Below are 26,840 nucleotides of genomic sequence, written 5' to 3'. Positions count from 1 at the left end.
GGACAGGTGTGATGTGTGACTGGTAAGGTATACCAGTCAGGACCCGTGCCGCCGCATTCTGGACCAGTTGTAGTTTCCGGATCAGGCCCAGGGGTAGCCCAGCGTAGAGTGAGTTACAGTAATCTAGCCTGGAGGTGACCGTTGCATGGATCACTGTAGCCAGGTCCTGGGGCGTCAGGTAGGGAGCAAGTTGCCTGATCTGACGAAGATGGAAAAATGCAGACTTGGCAACCGCCGTGACCTGGGCCTCCATCGATAGGGAGGCATCCAGGAGCACACCCAGACTCTTTACCACTGGCAAAGTTGCCAGTGGTGTCCCATCCAGGGCAGGGAGCTGGATCCCAACATCTGGCAGCCCCCGTCCCAGCTGCAGGACCTCCGTCTTCACTGGGTTCAATTTCAGCCTGCTCTGTTTCAACCATGCCGTCACAGCCTCCAAAGCTCTGGCCAGATTGTCTGGGGCCGTGTCTGGCCGGCCGTCCATCAACAGAAAAAGTTGGGTGTCATCCGCATATTGATGACAACCCAGCCCAAACCTCCGCACCAACTGGGCGAGGGGGCGCATATAGATGTTAAATAACATTGGGGAGAGTATCGCCCCTTGGGGAACCCCGCACACCAAAGGGTGACGGGCCGATAGATCTCCCCCAAGCGCCACCCTCTGTCCCCGACCCTGGAGAAAGGAGACCAGCCACTGTAAGACTGTCCCCCTAATCCCCACGTCGGCAAGGCGGCTGGCCAACAAATCATAGTCAACCGTGTCAAACGCTGCTGTGAGATCAAGTAACACAAGCAGCGCTGACCCGCCTCGATCCAGATGCCTGCGAAGGTCGTCTGTGAGGGCAACCAAGGCTGTCTCCGTCCCATGGCCAGGACGGAAGCCAGACTGGAATGGGTCCAGGACTAGAGCATCATTCAGGAATTCCTGCAGTTGTACCACCACCGCCCGCTCAATCACCTTGCCCAGGAACGGGAGGTTCGACACTGGGCAGTAACTGGACGGGTCGGTGGGGTCCAAAGATGGTTTTTTCAGGAGGGGCCGCACTACCGCCTCCTTTAACACTCCTGGAAAAACCCCAGAGCTCAGGGAGATGTTAACAATGGCCTCCAGATGGTCCCGTAGCCCCTCCGAGCTGGCCTTCACCAGCCAGGATGGGCAGGGGTCCAGAGGACAGGTGGTTGGCCTCATCCCCTGCAGGATCCTGTCCACATCGTCCTGAGAGAGCAGGCTGAAATGGTCTAATACGGACCCAGAAGACGGCCAAGGGGTCTCCAGTTCCCTTACTGTATCAACAGTGGGTGGCAGGCCACGGCGAAGGGACAAGATTTTACCCGCAAAATAGCTCGCAAAAGCCTCGCAGCCAATAGTTGAATTAAGAATTTGGTGGTCTCCCTGAGAGAGGGAGACCAAGGACCGAACTGTTTGAAATAATTGAGCCGGGCGTGAGCTAGCGGATGCAATGGAAGCAGCAAAGAAATCCCTCTTTGCTGCTTTCACTGCCACCTCATAGGCTTTCATAAACGTCCTATAAGATGTTCTTGCCTCTTCGTCGCGCCCCCGCCTCCACACTCGCTCTAGTCGTCTCAGAGACCGCTTCATCTGGCGAAGCTCCTCGGTAAACCAAGGAGCTACCCGTTTGCGGGCTCGGAGAGGACGGCAGGGGGCAAGAGCGTCGATGGCTTCGGAAAGACGGCCATGCCAATCATCCACCAGCTCATCTAACGTACTGCCAGGGGGCATCGGATCCCGCAGAGCCGCCTGGAAACCAATTGGATCCATAAGCCTCCGCGGGCGAGCGTAAATCCGCTCACCGCCCACCCGGGAAAGGAGCGGCATGCTCAGACGAGCCTTCAGAACAAAGTGATCTGACCATGGCACTGCATCATAGGCATCCAAGACCACCATCATCCCTGCCCCAAAAATCAAATCCAGCGTGTGACCTGCTTGATGTGTGGGAGCCGAAACAAACTGGGAGAGTCCTAGGGCCGCCATGGAGGACACCAGGTCAATGGCCTGCATGGAGGCATCGTCGTCAGCATGGACGTTGAAATCCCCGAGAACCAAAAGTTTCGGGAATTCCAAGGCCCAGCTGGCCACCGCCTCCAAGAGACCAGACAGGGAAGATGCAGGTGCAGTATGAATACCACAGGGTATTCATATTTTGATGGATTGGATTGGATTGGATTAGATTGATAGAGAAGGTTTATCCTATTTCTCTGGTCTTGTTCCCCTGTCAGGAAAGCTCACCTTGGCTCTGAGACAGGAGTGCCAACTCCAGCTGGTAAAATTCCTGGAGATTTGAGACTCGTGACTGGGGAAGGTGCACAAAGGTGCCCTACAGTCTGCCTGGCAAAGCTGCCATTTTCTCCAGGGCAACCGATCTTCTCTAATCTGGAGGCCATTCTTAACCACTTTGTGGTTGGTAGCCCTGCTCTGAAATCCAGAGCAGTTTGATGTGCTGAGGAAAGCTTGACTGATTTACCATCTCCTAACTGCTGGGGATGTGAAGTGAGGATATAATTGCCAGCTGGAGATCTCCTGGAATTATAACTTATCTCCAGATGACAGAGATCAGTTCCCCTGTAGAAAATGAAGGGTGGACTGTAGGCTGTTATACGCTGCTGAGGCCCCTCCCCTCCCCAAACCCCTCCCTCTCCAGGCTCCACCCCCAAAATTTCCAGGAATTACCCAACCTGGAACTGGCACTCTAGGAGCCAAGCTACAAGTGACACCTTACACAGGCTGGACACTTGTCAGCTTCCCTCAAGTTTTGATGGGAAATGTAGGCATCCTGGTCCTGCAGCTGTAACGGAGAGCCAAGCTGTAAAACCAGGACGCCTACATTTCCCATCAGAACTTGAGGGAAGCTGATAAATGTCCAACCTGTGTAAGGCGTCACTTGTAGCTTGGCTCTGAGTGGGGAGGCCCGAAATCCAGTTCCTCATGAGCGCCATAACAAGTTGCCTTTAGCCTCCCAATGACCGGAGGACCACTAACTTCCTTAGCTTTCTTTTAGCAAACCTGCTTCTGGGCCCACTCAAGCAAGACCACTGTTCCTTTGATCTAGCCGTAGAATGTACTTTAAAAAAAAAAAAACTTTCCTCAGTCTATTTGATTTTTAAAAAACAGCTATTCCTGTACTACACTGCTGGAAAGAGTGGTTTGGAGCTTCGCAGCGTCAGGTGGGTGGGCTTTCCCATCTTAAATATCCAGATTTCGCTTATAAGCTTTTGCGAGCCACAGCTCTCTTCCGAGAACCACAGCATGCATCTGACGAAGAGAGCTGTGGTTCTCGAAAGCTTATGCCTCAATAAAGTTGGTTAGTCTTAAAGGTGCTACTGGACTTTTTACTATCTAGGCATCTAGTTAGCTTTCCTATATCAGATGATTTAATTCCTGGCAAGGGATACACCTCAACCACATTTTAGGCTCATTTGGGGTCTTGTATACAAGTGATACTATTAGAGAAATCTCTGCTTCTATCTTAATCTTTTATTCAAACGTAACTATATTGCCTCTTTAACACTGACTAACTCAACAGAAAATTACACCATTCGTTACAGTTACATAGATAATTAAAGGAAGCAATTACATGAGACCATAAAAGTATCTTCCCCAAAGATAAGCAGATCACAAGTAAGGAGCCCCTTCCAAGAAGAAACGATCAATTCTTCTTCCCATATTTATAGGTTTCTACAACCATCTCCTAAGAATAACTAGCTGTCAAGCTGATAAGGGCAAACATCCTTGGCTAATTAACTATCTTATAACTTTTAACACCATTGACAGCTATCTGTACTTGAAATATAGAAAAACTCTTAGTTCACTCACACTACTTTTTATCTCAACAAAGTCTCTTTAAAAATAATGATTACCAGTTTCTCATACATAGGAATATCTTTTGGCGCTCAACTAATATATCCCACCTTTGAACTATATCTTCATTTCTGTGAAGTTAAACATTCTGCACCTGGGCCTCAGTACATAATATCTATTGATATGGGCTGAAGTAGAGATTGCACTTAAGTCATAGCTGACTTATGGTGACCCCTGGTGGGATTTTCATGGCAAGAGGCTAACAGAGCTGATTGGCCATTGCCTGCTTGGTCTTTGTTGGAGGTCTCCCATCCAATTACTAACCAAGGCCAACCCTGCTTAGCTTCTGAGATCTGACAAGCTCAGGCTCACCTGGGCTATCCAGGTCAGGGCTATATATATATAGGAAGATTCATATCTTCCTGAAAATCATGTCAGTCTTTAAGGTGCTACTGGACTCTAATCTTGCTGTTCTACTGCTGACCAACACAGCTACCAACCTGAAAGGATGTCTGTGTGCTCAATGTGACACATGAACAGATCTCTAGAGGCCAGGTAGGAAGGAATTGAACTCTGAATGCTGACAAATACTAGTGATTCATGTTTATTTTATCTTTTATTCATTTTTATTTATGTCACTTACAGTCTGCCTTTCTCAAGGCAGATTACACATTGTGAGATTAGTACCGTTAATATCAGGAACATTTCCATAAACAATGCCATAGGGTAAATAGATGCAGAGGAGTTAGCCGTGTTAGTCTGTAGTAGCAAAATCAAAAAGAGTTCAGTAGCACGTTTAAGACTAACCAACTTTATTGTAGCATAAGCTTTCGAGAATCACAGTTCTCTTCGTCAGATGCATCTGACGAAGAGAACTGTGATTCTCGAAAGCTTATGCTACAATAAAGTTGGTTAGTCTTAAACGTGCTACTGGCCTCTTTTTGACAGGGTAAATAGATACAAGTTCACAAAGACGTAACATTAGTAAGAATCCAATACAACATAGTGGTGAGGTCTATGGTTACTAACTCATTAGTGGATCACCTGAGATCCCCTCCCTACAATATAGCCCTCCGATCTGAGTAAAAAGCCTTTTTGAATAATTTGGTTTTGCATAGTTTGCGGAAAGCCAGGAGAGTGGGGGCTATCCTGACCTTCTCAGGCAGGCTGTTCCACTGGGTAGGAGCCACCACAGAGAAAGCCCCTGTACAGGCCGCTGTCAATTTCGCCAATGTGCTGGGTGGCACCTGCAGGAGACCCTGTTCAGAAGAACAAAGTTGCCGTGCAAGAGCATAGGAAGGGAGGCCGCCCCGTAGGTATGCCAGATCAAGGCCGTGAAGAGCTTTGTAAGTGATAACCAATACCTTGAACTGAACACAGTAACTAATGGGTAGCGAATGGAGTGGCTCCAAGATGGGAGTGACGTTCATGCTCCTGTTTGCTCCTGATAACAGCCGAGCCGCAGCGTTTTGCACCAACTGGAGTCTCCTAGTTAATTTAGATGGGAGACCTATCTATAGTGCATTACAGAAGTCAAGTCTTATTGTTACCATAACATGGATCCAGGTGGCCAGGTCGGCCAGGTCGAGGAAAGAATTTTACCAAGGTGTCCCCAAAAACAATAAAAGGAAAGTGATTTACATGGACCAAAAATAGGGACAGCTGAAGCAGCTGTCTGATGACGGTTTCATGTCTAAGCTGAAATTTGTATCTGGCTCATGACACATGATCTTAACCAATACTCTGTCCCAACTATACCAAGTAAGCCTAGCTCTCAAACAATCCTGGGCAATTTTACCTTGCTGATAATAGCATCGCTTACATAATCCCAGCAGAGTGACTCATCGGGAGATCAGCCAGAAAAGCAGGAAGATCTATGGCAGTAAACCTCGATGTCTCCCACAGTGGGTCTTTCCCCCCCACCCCTGTCTTCAGAAAAACCTTCACTCACCAGCCAGGCTGTAGGCAGGCCTGAAGTAACTGTTGAATGGGAAAAAGCCTTCCAGTTTCCCTGTTCAGTGAGCTCCGGATAAGCAACTGGGTCTGGGCAAAGGGCCTCCGTTCTTGCTAACACGGGTCGTGGGAGGGATTGCTTGGCAGATCAGCTCATCAGTACAAGGTCCTCTTGGTTCCCGAAGCTTGTAGACAGCGACCTAGAAGAGACGCAGAAGGCTGAGGAAATGGATTAATGCAAGCTAAATCCAGCCATCCGGTTCAAAGGATTTACTGCCCGCATCAAGCCGCAGTCTTAGCTTCTCACCCAGCAGGGAGGAGGAAGAACAGAGAAGCCTTTCTTCCCAGCAGAATACTACTCAAGATAATTCTCATTTCCATAATCACCCCTCCAGTTCCAGTCCCTGTGTCTGGGGCAGCATCACTGAGCCTTCTCAACCAGGGCAAAGCAGGTGGTACAACCTAAAATGTTGCTTAAATGTTTGCAGACTGCCGTTCTTTGCTGTCCGCAAACTCGCTCGGGCTTCCTGTGACCTTTTTGCAAAATGAAAGAGGCCGCCCGATGATGGCAGTGGTGTAGGGTTGCCAGCCTCCAGATAGTGGCTGGAGATCTCCCGGAATTACAACTGGTCTCCAGGCCACAGAGATCAGTTCACCTAGAGAAAATGGCTACTTTGGGGGGTGGACTTGATGGAATTATGCCATGCCAAGGTCCTTTCCCTTACCAAACCCCACTTTCTCCAGGTTTCAACCCCCAGATATCTCCCAGAATTTCCCACCTTGGAGCTGGCAACCCTACAGTGGTGAGCCTGTTGCCCTTTGGGGGAGACACCTACCACCATTCCTTAGAGCCATGCCTGACCTTTCCCCCAATGCCATGGGAGCCGTAGCCTCCAATATCTCACAGAAGAAAATAGAGACAGTCTTAGAACCCCAAGATCTTTGTTTCCACAACTGCACATTGTTGCTCTCCTTACTGCAACATCTCTGTCCCTTACCGAAGGCGCAAAGGATGGTTTTCTTTTACTTAAAAATTGAGAGGGCGTCCTGCAGTATCAGAATTTTGAAATCGACCTCAGCAGGTTGTAGGCTGTGAATCGGCAGCCTGCACACTGGATGGCTTCTTAGTGTCCATGTGCAGGCATCAATGCTCATGCACGCGAGACACAAGATGCATCCACACAGAGTCAAAACAAGCAAGACACTGAGAGATCCATAACCATAAGGCAGAGTTGTGTAGTGGTTACAGTGCTGCCCTAGAATCTGGAAGAACCAAAATCGAATCCCCACACCATGGAATCTTGCTGGGTTTCCTTGGACCAGTCATCTAGCCAGCTTCATAGGGTTGTCGTGAGGATAAAATGGAGGAGGAAACAATGTAAGATGCTACCGGTCCCCACTGAGGAGAAAGGCAGAGTTTCAGTGAAGCAAATAAGTAAACCAAATTTAACTCCGCAAGAACCTGGGGAGAGAACTGAAACAGTCCTGATGACAGAGCAATTCATGCATTTTAGCAAGGCATCTCTGAAGAAAAATTGAGGTAGTAAATAGGGACAGGAGGAGAGTATCTTTCACTCTTGATAGCCAAAAAGGGTTCCTTTTAGAGTGACAGAGAAACACCCAACCCAACAGGAGCCCACCCCAAGTTGCCTGCATGAATCAGTACCCTGAGCATGCTTCCTCCAAGCAGGGACTCATGAAGAGAGACAGCGGGTAGCCTTCAGTGAGGGTGTTGCAGCCGGGTAAGAGGGGTCATGAGGGGGCTTGTCTATCACGGGTCTCCCGTCTCAGGGGTCCTTCAGCCCCACACACGATCCCTCTCTCCCTCTGCCTCCTTCAGCCCTGGAGCAGGCAAGGTCCTTACTGGCTGCCACCATTTTGGAGTTAAACTTAAGGAGGGCCGGATTCGGTTTCGTTTTCTCGGCCATGTCGGACGCTCCTTTCCGCAGGTCCGGGAGGAAGCGCCCGAGCAGCCTGACTGGGTGGCTGATCTGCGAAGATTAGCCCCCAGAACTCCCAGTGAGGGAGGTTGGGTCCGGAACGCGACGGGAAGAGCCCCCTGAAATTGATGCAGGGGGTAAATTGCCCGTTTGTTCCTATGGAGGCCAGCAGACGTGCGCGGCACCTCGAGTGATACCGGGCCATGGAAAACGGCAAAGAGCAGAACTAGGCGGAAGCCTGTAAGTAAGCGAATCCCTTCTGTTATTACAAGCGCACGCGAAGGAGTGGTGGGATCTGAAGCTAAGAAGGCTCGTTCTTCCCCCTCGCTGAGTTTCGGAATTTGGTCGGCGGTCCCCCCTCCTAAAATGGCAGCGAAAAAGCAAAGTCCCGCTTTGGGCAAGTCAATCTCAGCTGCCCTGCAGGGGAAAGGAGAGTCGCTCGAGGACTTGGTGAAGAGGTCGGTTATCGAAGCCATAAAGCCCTTTGTTGACAAGCTGAATGAAACAGATCAAAGGGTGGGCTTAATTGAGAGCGAAGTGAAAACCATTAAGGAAGTAGCGGGGGGGCAGAGAAGTCTGCTCGGAAAAATGCGTCACTCGTGAGGGCAATGAACAAAGAATTAAAGCTGGTGGAGAACCAGCTGATCGGGCTACAAGTGGAACGAACACAGACAATTTTGCGCCTCCAGAATGTGAAAGAGGAGGAAAATGAGGATTTATGGGGTCTGGCCTCGGAACTATTGGCGACACCCGCGAGGGCAACTAAAGAAGAGGTAAAAAGCGCCATTTTGGAAGTCCGTCGGGCTTCTTCAAAATATGCAACGAAGCGTCAGCTGCCTCGCGAGATCATCATTGATTTTTCATCTAAGAGGATCCGAGACACTATCCTATACAACTCATACAATGCGGATCTGGACTTTCTGGGTAATAAAGTTAAGATACTGAAGGACGTTCCATTTTTAGTTCGGAAAAGAAGATTTAAGTATAAAAAGTTTGCAGCTCTTTTGAGGGAACGTGGAATAAAGTATAAATGGCTATTTCCGGAAGGTATCTAGTTTAGTTATAAAGATCAAGCTTACAAGATAACATCAGAAGATCAACTAAGGGATTTTGAGGACAAAAATCAAGAATTTCAGCAAGACACCAAGCAAGAAGAAAAGGAATCGAAGTCTGAAGGGGGGGGAGGGAATGAGCACTGCGGTTGCAGTTGCTCAGAGAGAACTGCGTCCAAGGCCCAGGGCGGGGAGGAAGACTTAATTTGGATTGTAATCTGTATTTTGCAAGATCAACCACTCCATCAATATCTTACAAAGTTTTAATTTTTTAATAATGGCAGTATGAAGGGAAAGCATTATTTGTAGTGTAGTGTTGTTATATGTTGTTGTTGTTTTTTTTCCTTGCCCTGCCCCCCTTCCTTCCCTCTGTATTGTTAGTTAATGTAGATAATAAAAATTTTTAAAAAATTCAAAAAAAAAACTTAAGGAGGGCCCAGAGTACCTTCCCCTTCATTTCCCCCTTCCAAACAGCACCCTTCTGCTGGTGAGGGAGTTGCCAGGGGCCTGGTTGAGCTTGAGGCAAAAGCCAGACAAAGCAAAACAATCTGCTTTATTAAACAGGAGGGCAATCACCAAATGGGTAGGAAAAGAAATTTTTGCGAACAACAGTTTAACAGGGGATGTGCTTACTACTACTACTACTACTACTACTACTACTACTACTACTACTAATAATAATAATAATAATAATAATAATAATAAACATTTGATTTATATACCTCTCTTCAGGACAATTTAACATGCAGAGCAGTTTTCAAAGTGTGTTATTATTATCCTCACAACAATCACCTTGTGAGGTAGCTGGGGCTGAGAGAGCTCTGGAAGAGCTGTGACTGGCCCAAGGTCACCCAGCTGGCTTCAGGTGGAGGAATGGGGAATCAAACCCAGTTCTCCAGATTAGAGTCCTGCCACTCTTAACCACTACACCAAACTGGCTCTCTTGACTGGTCCCTGCTGTACCTGGCCCTCCCTGAGTCCAACCCACCTTCCTTGGGTGAGGGATAGAGTTGCCACTTCAGAGATTTGGGGGCAGAGCCTGGGGAGGGCAGGGTTTAGGGAGGGGAGGGACCTCAGCTGGGTATAGTGCCATAGAGTTCACCCTCCGAAGCAGCCATTTTCTCCAGGGGAGCTGATCTCTGTTATCTGGAGACCAATTGTAACCCTGCCCTCTCTGGGTTCCACCCCCAGATCTCCAGGGATTTCTCAGCCCAGGGCTGGTAAAGCCGCGGCATCTCTTGTATCAAGAGGGAGATTCAAGGCTCCTGCTCACTGCAGTTGGATTGGAAGTGACTGCCCCAGAGTCTCAGAAGGACCAGTCAGTTCTCTCCCCTTCCCACTTCTTATCCGAGATATTTCCATGCAGCCTAACCCGTCTAAAGAGGCCGTCAGCCCACGCCAGAGAGCTTTGAAAGCACTCTCTGCTAATCTTCCTAGCTTGAGTTCTTCGCTGGCAGTCTTACAATCTCATTATCTCTGTCCATAAAAAGAGAATAAGTAGAAAGCTCTTTGGGCCAGGAAGTTGTACTCCTTCGTTCTCTTCCTCCTCCGTTTTCTAAAGTAATCGTCTCATCCATTTTAATTTGCCTCCATGGATCTCAGCAGGGCCTGGCTCTGGGACTAACAGGGCGTATCCATTTCTGCCGACAGGGCAGGGAGGGTTAAGTCTGGTCAGGGCTTTTTTCTGGGAAAAGAGGTGGTGGAACTCAGTGGGTTGCCCTCAGAGAAAATGGTCACATGGCTGGTGGCCCCGCCCCCTGATCTCCAGACAGAGGGGGGGTTAGATTGCCCTCCGCACCGCGGTGTGGAGGGCAATCTAACCCCCCCTCTGTCTGGAGATCAGGGGGTGGGGCCACCAGCCATGTGACCATTTTCAAAAGGTTCTGGAACTCTGTTCCCCCGCGTTCCCCCTGAAAAAAAGCCCTGAGTCTGGTGTAATATAAATTTTGTGAGAAAAAAATACAGCCTGCAGTTAAATTGGTGTCAAGTACAAGTCTCTCTCTCTCTCTCTCTCTCTCTCTCTCTCTCTCTCTCTCTCTCTCTCTCTCTCTCTCTCTCTCTCTCTCTCTCTCTCTCTCTCTCTCTCTCTCTCTGCAAAATAAAAAATTTGAAATACTTTTATCAAAGACAAGTGATACAGGCAAAGATTGGGGCAAAACAGTATATGGAACGAATGGGGGTTGCCGCCTTTTCTCCTTGATCTTGCTTTTGGGCCTGCAACAACAGGGCTGGCCAGCAGACGTTTGGCAAGTGAAGCTTTTACCCATTTATCCCCATGCTGACTTTCTGAAGTCGCAGGAGCAAGTAAAAAATATGGCAACCTTAGGAAGAGAGAAAAGAGAACAGGACAAGAGGGAGCCTCAAGAGCAAGGAAAGGAAAGAGAGGGAGACAGGAAATAGGGGAAAGATGGCCCTTCCCTCCTCCAGGGTAGAGCCAATCCCACATGGGCTTAGAGTCCTATTGGTTTCTGATCACATGACTGAATGTTCCCCGTCAGCCATTTCCAGTTTCTAGGAGTCTACACCAGAATTCAACATGGCATCCATGAGACCAACACCAGCACCCACAAAGTTTTTCCAACAGTGGGCAGGGCCATTGTAAGGCAAGGCTTCTTATTGACTGTCCTAATTAAAAAAAAACTGTTTTCCACAGCTGCTACAGCCAGTGGAAGATAAGAAGACTTGGTAAACTCCCAGGCTTTCCTTAGTCAGTGTGTGGTTCCAATCCCCCTTCAGACCTATCCAACTGTTGCCATGAGGTGTCTTCTAGTCTTAGAGTACAGGAAGATGGGCTGTTTCATGAGCAGAGGTAACTGTTCAGGAGTAGAAGCTCCTCTCCACCTTCTTCCGGCTTGCTGCCCTTCCAGTGCCTGGACCATGCCTCCAACCAAAAAACAGATAATACTAGCCTTGACAGGCTGAACTCCAAATAAGGCAGCTTCACACATTCAGCACAGCTGTCATGCAATTATTTTGCAAAGTGAGGAGTGAGTTATTACATTAGGCTCCGCCTCCTTCAGCCGCTATTTTGGGGTGGCCTCACCGCAGAGCTACCATCTTCCTACCAGGGGCTGAGGATCACCTGCCCCCAGCTCTCACTCCAAGAAGCAGTGGGGGGGGGGGGAGAAATAAACCAAAAAAACCACCATCAGAATGGCATGTCATCACTTCCAGGAAAAACACAGAAGTGACATCATGCCTTTCTAGGAATTAATGGAAACTTTATGGTTTGACCATAGAGTTCCTAATGATACCTAGAGAGGTGTGGGGGAACCCAGAAGTGACATCATGCCATCGATGACAGCAACTCCCCCCCCCCCAATGTCCCAGGCCCTCCAGACTCCCATGAGTTCCAAGGCCATATCTGGCAATCTTACTTCACCACCACCCTCTTAACATTCCAAAGAAGCTTGCAGACTCAAAAAAGTTGGGGACCCCTGGTCTAAACAGATGTGTCCCTTTGGGCAGGCCCAATTCTGCTTTGGAGACAAACCCACAAATGGCCCATGAAGAGGCAAAGTACCTTTGTTGCTTACCAACTATCACATGAGGATCATGTAGGGTTGCCACCCTCCAGTTAGGGCCTCAAGATCTGGAATTACAACTGATCTCCAGACTACAGAGCTCAGTTCCCCTGGAGAAAATGGCTGCTTTGGAGGGTGGACTCTATGGCAATATATCCTGCTGAGGTCCCTCCCCTCTCAAGCCGCTCCTTTCCCAGGCCCCACCCCCAAATCTCCAGGAATTCCTTAACCCAGAGTTGGCATCTCTACGGCCTAGCAACTATCATAAAGGGTTTGAAAGTGTGCCACTCTTGTGTTGCCTGGGAACCATCACAAGCAGGTGACAATAACATGGAAGCACCACAAGGGGGTGTCAGTATTGTCTAACAACAAGGCTATCATGTATGGCTACCGATCTCCAGGTGGAGCCTGGAGTTACCCTAGAATAACAACTGATCTCCAGACTATGAATATCAGCTCCCAGAGAGGAAATGGTGGCTTTGGAGGGCAGACTCTGTGGTATCACATCACCACTGAGCTCCCTTCCCAAACTCCCCCCTCCTGCAAGCACCACCCCAATATCTCCAGGAATCTCCCAAGCTAGAGTTGGCAATCATATTTGTGTTGCCTAGCAACCATCTCCAGAGGACAACAGGATGGCCTGTGTGTTGCCTAGCAACCATCTCCAGAGGACAACTGTGCCACCCTGTAGCCCAGCAACCACTGCCACAGGCCAACAGTCTGTGTTGCCTAGCAACATCCACCAAGCAAACTGAGGCCTAGCATTGCAAGCCCCCCCCCACCAGCAAAACATCTGCTGCCGCTGTCTTAGTCCTGAAGAGAGTTTTATTGGCTCCAAGCACGGCGTGTCTGGGTGGCTTCTGTCACGAAATTTTCATTTTAATTTTTGGTCTGGTGGTCTGAAAACAATCTGTCAAATAAAGGACACTAGGCAGGCAGTCAAAACGCCCCCAGAGCTGGTAAGAATCCTGCCGTGGAGGCCTTGGCCCCTCCCCATGGGCTATTCATAACGGTGCTTGCGTCTCTTGGCCGCAGATCGGAGCATGGCAGCCGCTACGCCCATCATGCCAATTGTCCCTACCGCAATGGCATCAGTGACCTGCAAGAAAAGGAGACAAAGGCATGAAACAGGGAGAGTTGCCAAGTCCAGGTTGAGACATTTCTGAAGATCTGGAGACAATGCCTGGGGTGGTGGATTTTAATAATAACAACAATAATAACAATAACATTCGATTTATGTACCGCCCTTCAGGACAACATAACACCCACTCAGAGCGGTTTACAATGTGTGCTGTTATTATCTTCATGACAATCACCCTATGAGGTGGGTGGGGCTGAGAGAGCTCTGAGGGAGCTGTGACTGACCCAAGGTCACCCAGCTGGCTTCAAGTGGAGGAGTGGGGAATCAAACTCGGCTCTCCAGATTAGAGTCCTGCTGCTCTTAACCACTACACCAGATGGGCTGGAACTGGAGAGAGTTCAGTGGGGATGTGATGCCATAGGGTCCACCTTCCCAAAGTGCCATTTTCTCCAAGGGAACTGATCTCTGTAGTCTAGAGGCCAGTCGGAATTCTAGATTTCCAGGCTCCACCTGGAGGTTGGCAACCCTAGAGACAGGCCACCTTCTGGATTCTTCACTGGAATCCAGAAGACTACAAGACTATGAAACGGTGTGGCATCACAAACATTTCATTCAAAACGTTTCAAATACACAGAGCCAGCCTGACCATACAGGTGAACTAGGCAGTCACCTAAAGCATAAGGTTTTAAGAGGTGGCAGATCAGACAGAACTGAATTGCTTTTCTCCATTTTTAAAAAATTAATGTATCTCTTATAAATGAAAGTACCAAGTAGTGTACTTCTTATTTTTCTATCACATTCAAAGCCCTTCCTGTGTTTCATGTGCAACCGCCTCTCCCCCTATGTTCTGCCACAGCAGCTTCGCTTATCCAGACAAGGCCTTCTGCAGATAACAACCCTGTAGTTGGGCAACATCAGCAGCTGCCCACACACGTGCTTTTTCTGTGGTGGCCCCCACCTTATGGAATGGCCTCCCTCCAGAGGTCAGGAAAGCTCCCACTTTCCTGACTTTCCGCAAACTATGAAAAACTGAAACATTCAGGAGGGCTTTCTACCGAGGATAAAGGGCTTTCTCGTAAGAAGTAGCTCAGAGAGATGCATTGCTACGGACAGAGACTGTATGCTACTTTGCTGGGCACTGTCTGCTGGTATAGACATACATCTGCTAGGGAGTTTTCGACATGGCCAAATATGCCATGTCAATTAGTTATCCTTTGTTTCAGAAAGATTTCATTTCTGTGCTTGGCTTTATGCTTATTTTTCAGTTTTTCTGCTACCATGCCATATTGTATCTTTTACACTGAATGTCCAATCAGTTGTTCATTATTGTACTTTGCTGCTGATTGTATTGTATTTTTACTTGCACTGTGTAATCTGCCTTGGATCTCAGTGAGAAAGGTGTATCATTATCATTATCATTATCAATAATAATAACAATGCCATCTTTTGCAGTATAGCACCTACAGAACTGCAAAAGATGGCGTTACTTGGGACAGTGTACATATTACACTGATACTTTGCTGATATTTAGGTATCCGGTGGAAACTTCTATCAGCTTAGCAAGGCCGATCAATGATAACATGCAATCTTTATTTATTATTGATTGTGTTGCATGTAATTCGAATAATAATAATAATAAATAGTTTGCCTTAGGCTTTTGATGTCTATTGATGATGATGATGATGATGATGATGATGATGATGATGATGATGATGATGATGATGATGATGATGATGATGGGCATCAAAGTCACAGTTTGCCTAAGGCACCAAAAACTCTTAGGCGTATCCTGCAAATACATTTGTGTCATAAATCCTTATTCCGGCACTACAGGTGGAGGGGAAAGATTAAGGCTCAAAAAAGTCCTGTTTTGCCTCAAGCTACCTTACTGGGCTGGTGGCTCAGCTGATAACCGAGTTGGGGATTTCAGAAAGGCCAACAGAATACCTTATCTCCCCATGTGGACTTTTAGATAGAAGACATACCTGTCTTTAAAAAAAAAAAGAGTGCTGAAAGTAGTATGATGGCCTACACACTCATCACTCTCCTCTCCTGTCAAAAAGATTTTGCAGGTTTTCTGGTGCATGAAAAACCTGGAAAACCTCTTTAAGCAGAGACAATAGTGGAATGAATGAGTGGGCGAAGCAGAGACCACGGAAGCCTCCATTGCATCTGTTTCAACTCTTTTTCAAAATTGGTCTGCCTCCACTCCTGGCACCTTCCAGCACAATGCAAGTATTTAAACCCACCCACCCCCATTTGACATCCAGCCCACACCTGGTCACTCATTGCAACTCCATATCGTAAGTCCATTACAAAATGTTCACAGTTATGGCTAGTCAGGTTATAGGGCATCTCCCTGCCCACCAACTCCTCTGCCCGCTGGAGGATCTTGGCAAGCGGCACCAAGGGATGCGTGTTGTCATGCTTATTGTTCACTCGGTACTGGTCTTTCCGCACCACAACTTCCAACCAGTCTTTCTTCACATACGCTCTGTCAGACAAGACAGCCAAAACGCTGGCAGCGCCGTTAGCAAGACGGTCACCTTGTAGGGGAGAAGAAACAGAGAGAGGGATTTAACAGGCCCTGGACAACTGAACGGACAGATTAACATTTGGCAAGGCCAGGAAATGAGACAACAGCGGCAATTTGCAGCTTCCCCACCTTTTTGCCACTGAGTGCCATCACGGAACACACAGTTTGCCTAAAGGACTTATTTTTGGCTCCTCTGGCTTCCTCTGTGCCTTACAAGGCCTGCCCGGCAACCCCTTTTTAGAAGCTTTAGAAGCTATGTATTGCTCGAAGTGCGTCAAACATATCTGAACCATATCAAGTACATTGAAGGACACCATACGGTTATTCCCATAACTCTCAGTAGGTGGTGCTCTACCACAGAGAATTTCTGGCTTAAACAACCCTGGAGAAAAAATGCAAACCATTGCTATGCCCTTTTGCCAATCAAATTGTATCCTAAACATGGTTCAGGGAAGTTAAGCTCATTGGGCCCAGATGTTGTTGTTGTTGTTATATAAAAGGCTAAGCATATTCAAGACAACTTCCTACCCTGGTGCACCTCCAGAGGGCGCTGCAGTGGAGGGAAGCCCAGATGAGGCAGCCAGACCGCCAGAGAGCGCAACACTGTGGGAAGCCCAGGCCAGGATCAGGCACAGAGCAGGCAGCAATGCCTCAATGAGTTCTAATGCCATAGAAGCCACCCTCCAAAGAAGCCATTTTTTCCAGGGGAACTGATCTCCGTAGTCTGGAGATCAGTTGTAATTCTGGGAGCTCTCCAGACTCTGGCTGGAGAGTGGCAACTAGAGGCGGGCACAAACCGGAAAAATGGCGGCTTGTTGTGGTTCGTGGTTCGTCACATTTCACAAACCACGAACCACCATGAACTTGCCCAGTTCGTGAACCTGTTCATTTGGTTCATCAGTTCATCACTTCCAGGGCTGCAGAAGAGCTGCAGAAAACCCATCCCCGCCGTTGCCTAGGTAACAGATTGATTGGCGCCAGGCTGTCTGCAGGGACGAACCGAAAAACAAACCATACGAACCGTTCTAAAAATCATAGCGGTTCGTCAGAAATGAGCTCTAACGAACCATCGGTTCGCAAACCAAATACCAGCCTGGTTCATAATGAACTTTGGTTCATATTACAGTTTGTGCCCATCTCTAGTGGCAACCCTAAGTTATGCAAATAGTGTTTCCGCCATCCCTTTGTCCCAGAGACCCACAAAATCCTGGTAGAAGGCCTACTGGCTTCCTTGAAAACTTACATTCAGGGGCCAAGTGTACCACTTTGCCATCTCCGACATAGATGGCCCAGTGCTGATAGCAAGAGCGAAAGATCTCTATCAGGTCCCCGGGTTTTATTTCATCCTGTGAGAAATGAATGGAAGGGTTGTTAGAGATTGACACAGCGAACTCTTATTTGGGTTGGATCTTAGGGATTTCTTCCACTAACAGTGGTAACTCCCCCTGGAACAGGGAAACTTCCTCTTGCACTGCAGAAGGCACTGCAAATAGTAGGGGAGGAAATACTGCTGTTAGCAGAACAAATCTGCTTCTCGCACCGGGAGATCCAGCACATTAATATTTATTATATTGGTTTCAATACCATCCTTTCACCAAAGAGCTCAGGAGGAGTCAGGAAGACCTGCCTCTCAACCCCCCTTGCAGCTGAGTGGAAATCTGATCTAACCAACACCCCGGTCTGGCTCAGCAGCTAAAAGCTCCCCATGGACCCATCTCCTTTTCTCTGTTTTGTTCCTGATTTTACTCTTTAGTTCATGCAATTCTGCAAAACCACGCAGAATTCACTGTCGCTCCCTAAGCCCCAGTGCAAAATTACAATTCCGCTCCCTCCTACGTTTTGTAGATGGAGGGGGTATGCTTGTGTCTTTAATTCAGCTCTAGGGTAGTATCTGGCACAGACGGACTGTTTTCAGTCACAGACCATTTTTACTGCAGTCCTCTGCAGAACCCAGGGATACGCTAGGTCCCCAAAAGCTGGACACTGACAAATGTTGCCTTCTGTTTATGCATGCAGAGTTTTGCCTGGACCTTGTTGTTTCTTTGGGTAATAAATATTTCATAGTTAAGCACAGAAGTTTTCATTGTTGTGTTCTCTCATTCTCTCTCTCGCTCACTGAAAATAAAATTTTCAGTCCTTTTTTCTGACCACTAGCATGCAACTGGCTTTACAACGAAATGCATGCAGTCGCATTTGATGTCCATGCATGTGTGCACATTATAGTGCAAGATGATTCTCCCCTACTCAGAAATTCAACTTCAAGATTCCTGGCAGAGGTGATCGCAATATTGTTCAAAGCTTGCTTATTTATTTATTTTTATCACACCTGTCTCCTGGTTCGGGACCCAACGTGGTTTATCACATCATTCTCCACTCTTCCATTTTATCCTTACCCACAACAACCTTGTAAGGTAGGTTAGGCTAAGAGATTCTGGCAAGCCACCCAGCAAGCTTCCGTGACGGAGCAAGGATTTGAACCCAGTTCTCCCAGGTCTTAGTCAGACAGTCTAACCACGACGTAATAGCGATAACAATAATAATAACAGCATTTGATTTATATACTGCCCTTCAAGACAACTTAACACCCACTCAGAGCAGTTTACAAAGTGTGCTATTATTATCGTCACGACAATCACCCTGTGAGGTGAGTGGGGCTGAGAGAGCTCTGGAAGAGCTGTGACTGACCCAAGGTCACCCTGCTGGCTTCAAGCGGAAGAGTAAAGAATCAAACCTGGCTCTCCAGATTAGAGTCCTGCCACTCTTAACCACTACACCAAACTGGCTTTCTCATGCTGGCTGTCTATCTCAAGCATCCCCAACGTCTCTTCATAAGAGAGGCAAAATTCATATAGCAACTTCCAAGCATTGTCCCTAGTCAATAGGGACAGATAAGATGTGTGCAATCCCCAAGGTCCCTTCGCTGGAAGACATAACAGCTAAAGAGGCATTAAAACTTGGGAGTTACTTTTTATGTTCTGCCTATAAAACTTCCCTGGATTTTCGCATTGCAAATTACTTGATCTTTTTTCTAAAACAGAACCAATGCACTTGAAGTTTCCCACTGCTTCATTTTGTTTTTCCAATCTTTGCGCAGGGTGCCATGCATAAAGAGCGAGCAGCAATTTTCACTTCTTTCAGCTCATCTGCATCTCTCCCTCCATCCACATTACTGGCATGCTTACATTGGAAAAACACTACTAAAGCAACCACTGTCGGTGTGATTGGACATAACGATTGTATTTCAATTTTTTACTGGCACTTCCCACAGTAGCGGAATACATGGGTGCATGACAGTAAAGCACAGCACAAAAGCAATCTGGATGCAACTAGACCATGATTGCTTTTTTGCAGTGTTGTATCAATAGGCATATTGGGAACATAAAGGAGAGGATGCAAAGAAATAGAAAAATGAAACAAACTGCACAAGTTCCAGTTTCAGAACTAACAGTGCAATCCTCAACAGAGTTACACCAGTCTAAGCCCATTGAAATCAATGAGCTTAGACTGAAGTAACTCTGTTGAGGATTGCACTGTAATTCTAGAAATTAGCTAAACCAGCGTTCAGGAAGAGTTAAATGCGGTGCAGAACAATATTCCAGAACAGAGGAATAGAATGGGAAGGGAGAAAGTCCATACCCAGCTCAAACTAGCTCAAGCACATGTTTTCAAAATACAAAAATGTAAAGGCTATACCATACCCCACACACACACACACACACAGATAGTCCAAATAAAAACACTCAATGCAAAACCCGATTTTTTATTTTAACACTAATGGCCAAGCTACAAGTGACAAATGACACAGGTTGGACTCTTGTCAGCTTCCCTCAAGTTTTGATGGGAAATGTAGGCGTCTTGGTCTTGCAGCTTGGACTGCTGTCCAATGGACTCTTCAACTGTCACTTGCCCAACATTCCGCCAAGCTGCCTACATTTCCCGCCAAAATTTGAGGGAAGCTGACAAGTGTCCAACCTGTGTCGTTTGTCACTTGTAGTTTGGCCCTAAGTGTACACTTAAACTCCTACCTGTTCGTTCATGTCAAGCCCATATCGCAGCTCCATAACTAAATTTTCACAGTTGTGGGTCGTCAAGTCATACGGCATCTCCTTGCCCACCAGCTCCTCGGCCTGCCAGAGGATCTTGGCTAGGGGGAGAGGCGGGTGTGTCTCGTCATGTTTATTGTTAACTCGGTATCGGTCCTTCCGTACCACATCCTCCAGCCAATCCTTTTTGATAAAAGCTCTGCTTGACATGAGTGCCATAGGAATGCCATCTGCCAGGTGGTCGCCTTGGAAGCAGAATAAACCAAGAGAGAAACGGAAAAATAAGAGAGGGGCATTGACACAGTTCATGGGGACATGGCAACTTTGCCCCCCTAGACCTTCAATGGCCTGCTTTGTTATTGAGAAGCATTGCGGAATGTTATTGAGAAGCATTGCGGAATACTACGGGACCGTCTCTCCCCATATATTCCCCAGAGGACACTGCAATCAGGGGACAAACAGCTGTTGGTGGTCCCTGGCCCCAAGGAGGCCCGCCTAGCCTCGACTAGAGCCAGGCCCTTTTCGGTCCTGGCTCCCACCTGGTGGAACGCTCTGTCTGCTGAAATCAGGGCCAGGCAGGACTTGCTATCTTTTCGCCGGGCCTGCAAGACAGAGTTGTTCCGCCAGGCATATGGCTGAGGCTGGGGGGGCGGGATGTATAAAACCTTCCATGTGAAGGCTGTCCACCATCTTGTTTTAAATATGTTGTTTTAATGAATATGAATTTTTAATTGTATTTTAATTGTATTTTTAATATGTTGGTATCCGCCCTAAGCCCGCTTGCGGGGAGGGTGGAATACAAATTTGAAATAAATAAAATAAAATAAATAAATACTCTCTTCAAAAGGGAGTTCTTCGATCATATTTTGGCTGCATTCCCTCAGAGCTACAAACTTCCATGGCTGTCTTAGTTACTATATTTCTACACCACTTTTCCTTGTTGCTCACAGCTCCCATTACGTGTCTCTTATGCAAGTACAAGGAAGCATTAATCCCTAGTCCTCTACGTACACATGTGCCGCCCCATTATAACCAAAGCCAATTTGGTGTAGTGGTTAAGAGCAGCAGGACTAATCTGGAGAGCCAGGTTGGATTCCCCACTCTTCCACTTGAAGCCAGCTGGGTGACCTTGGGTCAGTCACACAGCTTCTAGGAGCTCTCTCATCCCCACCCACCTCACAGGGTGATTGTTGTGGGGATAATAATGACATAAACTGCTCTGAGTGGGCGGTAAATTGTCCTGAAGGGTGGTATCTAAATCGAATGTTATTATTATTAATGTTATTAAATAACGGCCACCCCACCAAGGGTCTTTCAAGGCAAAGGAGAAGCAGAAGTGGTTTGTCACAGCCTTCCTCTACAGAGGCTTTCATGGAGGTCCCCATCCAAGAACTGACCCTGCTTAGCTTCCATGATCAGATGAGATCAGACTATGCCATGCTGCCTTCGCCCCTTAGCATGGCTCAAAGCCCCTTACACTTAAAATGAGGTTCTCAAAAGCAGAGGTCACACACCATTGATTCCAGGCAGCCACATGGGACTCGCTAAGCTGCAAGTAACATGGCAGGAAAGTTAACTGGCATCACATGGTTTCATGGTCATGTGACAGGAAGGCAAGGAGCCCAGATCTCCAAACCTGACGATACCAAAAAGAACTCCTCTCTGCTGCGGAGTGACCATGCCTCCCCACCCTGCTGTTCCTCCCATCCTGTGTGTATGGAGAGGCAGAAGTAGGACTGCAAAATAGTAAAGAGTCCAGCAGCACCTTTTAAGACTAACCAACTTATTTGTAACATAAGCTTTCGACAACCACAGTTCTCTGCGTCAGACGCCCCTGCATCTGACAAAGAGAGCTGTGGTTCTCAAAAGTTGATGCTACAATAAAGTTGGTTAGTCTTAAAGGTGCTACTGGACGCTTTACTATTTTGCAACCACAGACTAACACAGCAAACTCCTCTAGAAGCAGGATTGTTAACTCTGAGTTGGGAAATTCCTGGAGATTTCGGGGTAGAGCCTGGGAGGGAGTGGGAAGAACCTCAGCAGGGTATAATACCATATAGTCCAACCTTCAAATTTATGTCATTTATAGTCCACCTTTTTCACTGAGACTTAAGTTGGATTACATTATAGTCTGGAGATCACTGGTAATTCCAAGAAATCTCCAAGCTCCACCCGGAGGTTGGCAACTGCAGACTGGAGGCATGCACATTTATGTTAGCAGCTGGTCCTTCCAAAAAGCTGCAAGAAAATCACAGTGTTACAGGGGCTCATATCCTAACAAGATGGAGTGGGGTCTCCGTAACCCTGATAAAGGCCCAGTCCATGGAACAGCCAAATAAATGGGCAGTAATGAAACTCCAAGGTTGCTTCATCAGTGTACGCTCTACAGAGCTGACATAGATCCAGAGGAGTTAGCCGTGTTAGTCTGCAGCAGCAAAATAGTAAAGAGTCCAGTAGCACTTTTAAGACTAACCAACTTTACTGTAGCAGAAGCTTTCGAGAACCACAGATCTCTTTGTTAGATGCATGACATAAGCTGCCAGGAATATCAGAGAGGGAATGTCAGAGCTGACATAAAGCTGCCAGGAATATCACAAAACTTACGGTCAGCAGCCAAGTGAACCACCTTCCTATCCCCCACATAGATGGCCCAGTGCTGGCAAGGCGATCGGAAGATCTCAATGAGGTCTCCAGGTTTTAAGTCATCCTAGAGAAAACAAGAGTAAAGTTTGGTCAAGGCTTGAAGGTATTTTATTGTATTTAGAAAACAGATATATGCCGCTTCTCCAGGAGAGTTGCCAGTTCCAGGATGGACAATTCCTGGAGATTTGGGAGGTGGAGTCTGGGTGGGAGGGGATGGCTTGGGAACAATAGGGGCCTCAGCACAGTCTAATACCATAGAGTCCACCCTTCAAGGAAGTCATTTTCTCCAGGGGAACTAATCTCTGCCATTTGGAGATCAGTTGTAATTCTGGAAGACTTCCAGGCAAACTTAGAGCCAAGCTACAAGTGACGCCTTACACAGGTTGGACACTTGTCAGCTTCCCTCAAGTTTTGATGGGAAATGTAGGCGTCCTGGTTTTACAGCTTGGCTCTCCATTACAGCTGCAAGACCAGGATGCCTACATTTCCCATCAAAACTTGAGGGAAGCTGGCAAGTGTCCAACCTGTGTCAGGCGTCATTTGTAGCTTAGCTCTTATTCTCTTTAGGTCTGCTCGAGAGCAAAATTTGCATCATCAGAACCAGAAGGAAGCCCTGAGAGGGAAGCCTGCTCTTTGCAATTGGCCCAGAGAGGCGCACAATGTTGCTCAAACACAGTGCACAAAGAAGAGACCTCACTTCCAGGAATGCAATCTGCTTCTCTGATGGGGTAAGGGAAAACCCGGTATTTTACTGGTCTGCCCAGTAAGCCTGCGTTCCATCCACATCTGTTGTGTTTTTTTTTAAGCCCAACAAACACTGGAACCGATCTTAAATCTACTCATCACCCGACAGGTCCTGCCCTGCCCTACTAGATTCTGGACTGGCCTTCCAGATCCCCCCAAGCTGGACCTTCCAGCCCAACAGATTCTGCCCTAGATCGGCCTGCCATGGGTCTGTCTCTAAATATTCTTGGGTTGCCTGTGCCTTTAAGAGTTGAAGGCTATTTAAGAATTTCAGCTCATGTGCATGGCAGCTCTGAGATGAAAAGCAAGAATCCGACTCCCTGCAGGCTCTTAAAGGTACAGTAGCCTTCTCAAGGTCAGGAGTCAGGGCTGGTGACAAAACTTTTTAAGTCTCTGCACAGTCACAGCGTGTGCCCAGCTTTGCCTTTTCTGCTGTAACAGAGCTCCCTCTGCTGGCGTTTCCATATTCTGCAGGAAAATGAGGGAAACAGGAAAACATGCTGAATATGTATAAAATAGAACCAGCTTCTTTCCCACCTTTAATTTATTCTCCTGCTCTTCCTCTAAGAAGATCGGGGACACATACATGACCCCTACTGTTTTAGAGTCAAAACAACCCTATGAGGTAAATTTAATTGATAGTCACACTGGCTGAAGGTCGCCCATTTTGCTTCGTGGCTAAGTAGAAATTTAGACCAATGGCTCAGTCTGCATTCTGGCTCTCTTTGTTTTCTTCATTCTACACCACATAATCTAACTTCTGGAATGGGTTTCAATTTCCATGGGGGAAGTGGGTTATAAGCAGTGATGGGTTTGAGCTCTGGAGACGTGTGTTCAAATCCTGACTCATGAGGGCCTAACTATACGTTACAAAATCCTCACATCATGTCTAGGACAGTAAGATTGCCATCCCCCGGCAGGCAACTTGCCACCACTTCAAGTGGAAGTGGGAGAAAAAAAGTGTACATGCGTATTGAGCTGATGGTGTGATGTCACTTCCAGGAAAACTCAGACGTAATGCCATTCCTCTCTAGGAATTGCCAGAAACTCATGTGGTTTTACCATAGAGTTTGTGGAAATTCCTAAAGAAGCATAACGTCGTTTCCACGTTTTCACCCAGAAATGATGTCACAACATTGGCAATGCCACACACACATTTTTTTTCTCCCACTGTCGAATTCATTGGTGGTGGGAAGATGAGTAAAGTGACAGGGATTGCCCACTATCAGTGGACATTAGGTAACCCTAGCTCAAGCAGCCTTTCCCCTAGGTGCTGCAGTCCCAAACCAGGACTCCAACTGAGAACTGGCTCCATGGTTCCCTGGAATTCTTGAGCTTGTGGGCAGGCTGGGTCTGGAATTTTGAGAAAAGCGTCAGAACAAAATGGTTGCCATGAGGATGGAGCCAATAGCAAAATGGCATCCCCAAGGACGGAGCCAATCACCAAAGGTTGGGAGGTTCCAAACCAAGCACTCTCCTTCAATGGAGGCAGCTACTTCTGAATATGCAGAGACACAAAAATGATCCTCTTCTGAAATGCCGAGGAAGTGAAGGAAACTGGGGCCAGCTCTTTGCTTTGGGGTAATTATTGTTTGGTTTCAGTTTCCAAAGATGAGGTTTTTCTCCCTGCACAACCACAGGAAGAAGTGTCCAGGCCCAGAGAGGTAAGAAAATCTGTGTCTAGGACCGAGCACAACTGTGGTGCATCTGCCCAGGATGAGCTCCAACCACAGCTGGTCTGTCAAATGATAAGGAGCAGTCCAGCATTCCGGGATTTTTTTTTCTGTACTATCCAAGACCTTTGGGACTTCTTGCCCAAGATTTAAGCAGCAAGCGGGCATTAAGAAACATTGGTGGACACCTAGTTGTCTGGGGTAGCATTTTACAGAATTGCTCTGTAAGGATCCTAGGTGCCTGCCGGTGGCAGGAAATCTCCCAGAGGTTTAATCGCTTGTCCACTGGTCGCTGGTGACCAGCAGGAGGTTTTGGGGCACCCAGAAATCACCCACCACTGGCAGGCAGCCCGGGAACACATGCAGTGCACACACTCCCAGTGGACATGTCAATGTCACTTCCAGATGAGACATGATTTCACCAGCCACAGGAGTGCTCCCACTTCGCACTCAGCCCCAAACGAAGGAGCCGCTTCGTTTGGGGCTGATTTTGGCCCCAACTGGGCCCATTCTCAAAGAATCAGCCCCACACAGAGTGTGGGAACGCTTCTGTGGCTGGCGTGATGACATCACTTCTGGAAGTGATGTCATCACATGTGCGTTGGGAGTGCACGCAGAACCAAGCACAGAGAAGGCATAAGGGAAATGCTGGGTCTCTCCCCCTCCCACCAGGAGGGTAAGGGGGACAACCCTACTCATCTAGTCTAACTGCCAACAGCTCTCCAAAGACGTCTCCAAAGACATCTCCGGCTCTGAAATGGTTTGAACTGGAGGTATCAAGGGTTGAACCCCGAACTGTCTGCGTACAAAGTGGGTGCCTGATGATGGAGCTATCGCTGGCCTCACCTTAAACAGACTACTTACCCGCTCAGCTGGGTTCTGCACCCTGATAAAAAAGGCAGAGTGGTTCTCTTCCTCGTTCATCTTTGCTAGGATCTGTGTGTTCTTTTCAACGTCAATTTCCTATGGGCATAGCTAGAAGGGAAGATATCAGGATGAGCCACGAAACTGCCTTGTGATGCTACTGACCAAGCCTCTCTCTAATAATGACCATTTTGTTAAAGACTTCCTGCCAGGATAATTTTTATATACTTCATTTATACTCTACTTTTCTCTCCATTGGCACCCAACGTGGTTTACAACATTCTCTCCATCTCTACTTTATCTCCACAACAACTCTGTGAGGTAGGTGAGGCTGAGAGAGAGCGACTGACCCAAGGTCACCCAGCAAGCCTCCATGGCACAGTAGGGATTCAAACCAAGGTCTCCCATCATCTGCCTGGAGGAGTTATGGACTCTTAGTTTAGTGGACATAGAGGGCTAATTCTCACTGCTAAGGATGCCTCTGGGTTGTACCACTTCAAGCACAGGGATGATGCTAACCAGTGTAGTATAGTTGTTACCCACAAAAGCTTACTGGGTGGTCCTGTGCCACTTACTCTGTCCGAGGTCTGAGGCTCAGGCCCTGGACTTGCCAGGAGAAGCGGACAGGGGATGGCTGGGAGACAGCGGCACAGCTGCCCCAACAGACACCCACGTCCAGAACCCACCGGCACCAGAGGGAGAAAAAGAAGTGCCCAAGCCTCAGAGGGTCAGATGGAGCAGGTGGAAGCCAGATAGCCCCACTCTCCGTTAGGAGGCTATGAGCCCAGGCAGGTAGAGTGAGGACAGCCGAGAAGGGACTCAACCAGAGGGAGAGGGCACAAGAAGCAGGGACAGCCAGCCAGCCAGCCAGCCAGCAACCTTACCAGCAGGAAGGAAAGGTAGCCAGGGCAACCAAGGGCCACGCCCAAACCTGCAGGCAGGCTAGAAGGGGTTAGCTAGGACCAGGTGA

At 47.7% G+C, this 26,840-nt stretch overlaps 2 protein-coding genes across 2 annotated transcripts; both read right to left on the bottom strand.

Annotated features, from left to right (window-relative positions):
• Positions 1-13,286: 13,286 nt before the first annotated feature.
• On the bottom strand, positions 13,287-20,008 carry LOC129325457 (phospholipase A and acyltransferase 3-like). The gene is made up of 4 exons (XM_054973113.1): positions 19,929-20,008; positions 17,147-17,249; positions 15,645-15,913; positions 13,287-13,385 (listed from the first exon to the last, which is right to left on the bottom strand). Exons 1-4 carry the CDS (start codon positions 20,004-20,006, stop codon positions 13,287-13,289), a joined length of 549 nt encoding a protein of 182 aa, XP_054829088.1. The 5' UTR covers positions 20,007-20,008.
• A 61-nt stretch (positions 20,009-20,069) lies between these two features.
• LOC129325449 (phospholipase A and acyltransferase 3-like) lies at positions 20,070-25,930 on the bottom strand (the record flags this gene model as incomplete). Its single annotated transcript, XM_054973102.1, has 3 exons — positions 25,871-25,930; positions 22,551-22,653; positions 20,070-20,191 (listed from the first exon to the last, which is right to left on the bottom strand). Coding segments are annotated over exons 1-3 (285 nt in total), but the record flags the coding sequence as incomplete, so codon positions are not given.
• Between the last annotated feature and the right edge of the window lie 910 nt (positions 25,931-26,840).

Source organism: Eublepharis macularius, chromosome 1 (assembly GCF_028583425.1).
Source record: "Eublepharis macularius isolate TG4126 chromosome 1, MPM_Emac_v1.0, whole genome shotgun sequence".
Taxonomy (NCBI): Eukaryota; Metazoa; Chordata; class Lepidosauria; order Squamata; family Eublepharidae; genus Eublepharis; species Eublepharis macularius.
This window is presented reverse-complemented; position numbering and strand designations above follow the sequence as displayed.

Coding starts and splice junctions, on each gene's coding strand:
- LOC129325457 (XM_054973113.1), bottom strand. CDS start 20,006: ATGCCGTATGACTTGACGACCCACAACTGTGAAAATTTAGTTATGGAG. Junction 17,250..19,928: donor GGCTTGACATGAACGAACAG/GTAGGAGTTTAA, acceptor CATTTCTCACAG/GATGAAATAAAACCCGGGGA. Junction 15,914..17,146: donor GGTACACTTGGCCCCTGAAT/GTAAGTTTTCAA, acceptor CTCCCCTACAAG/GTGACCGTCTTGCTAACGGC.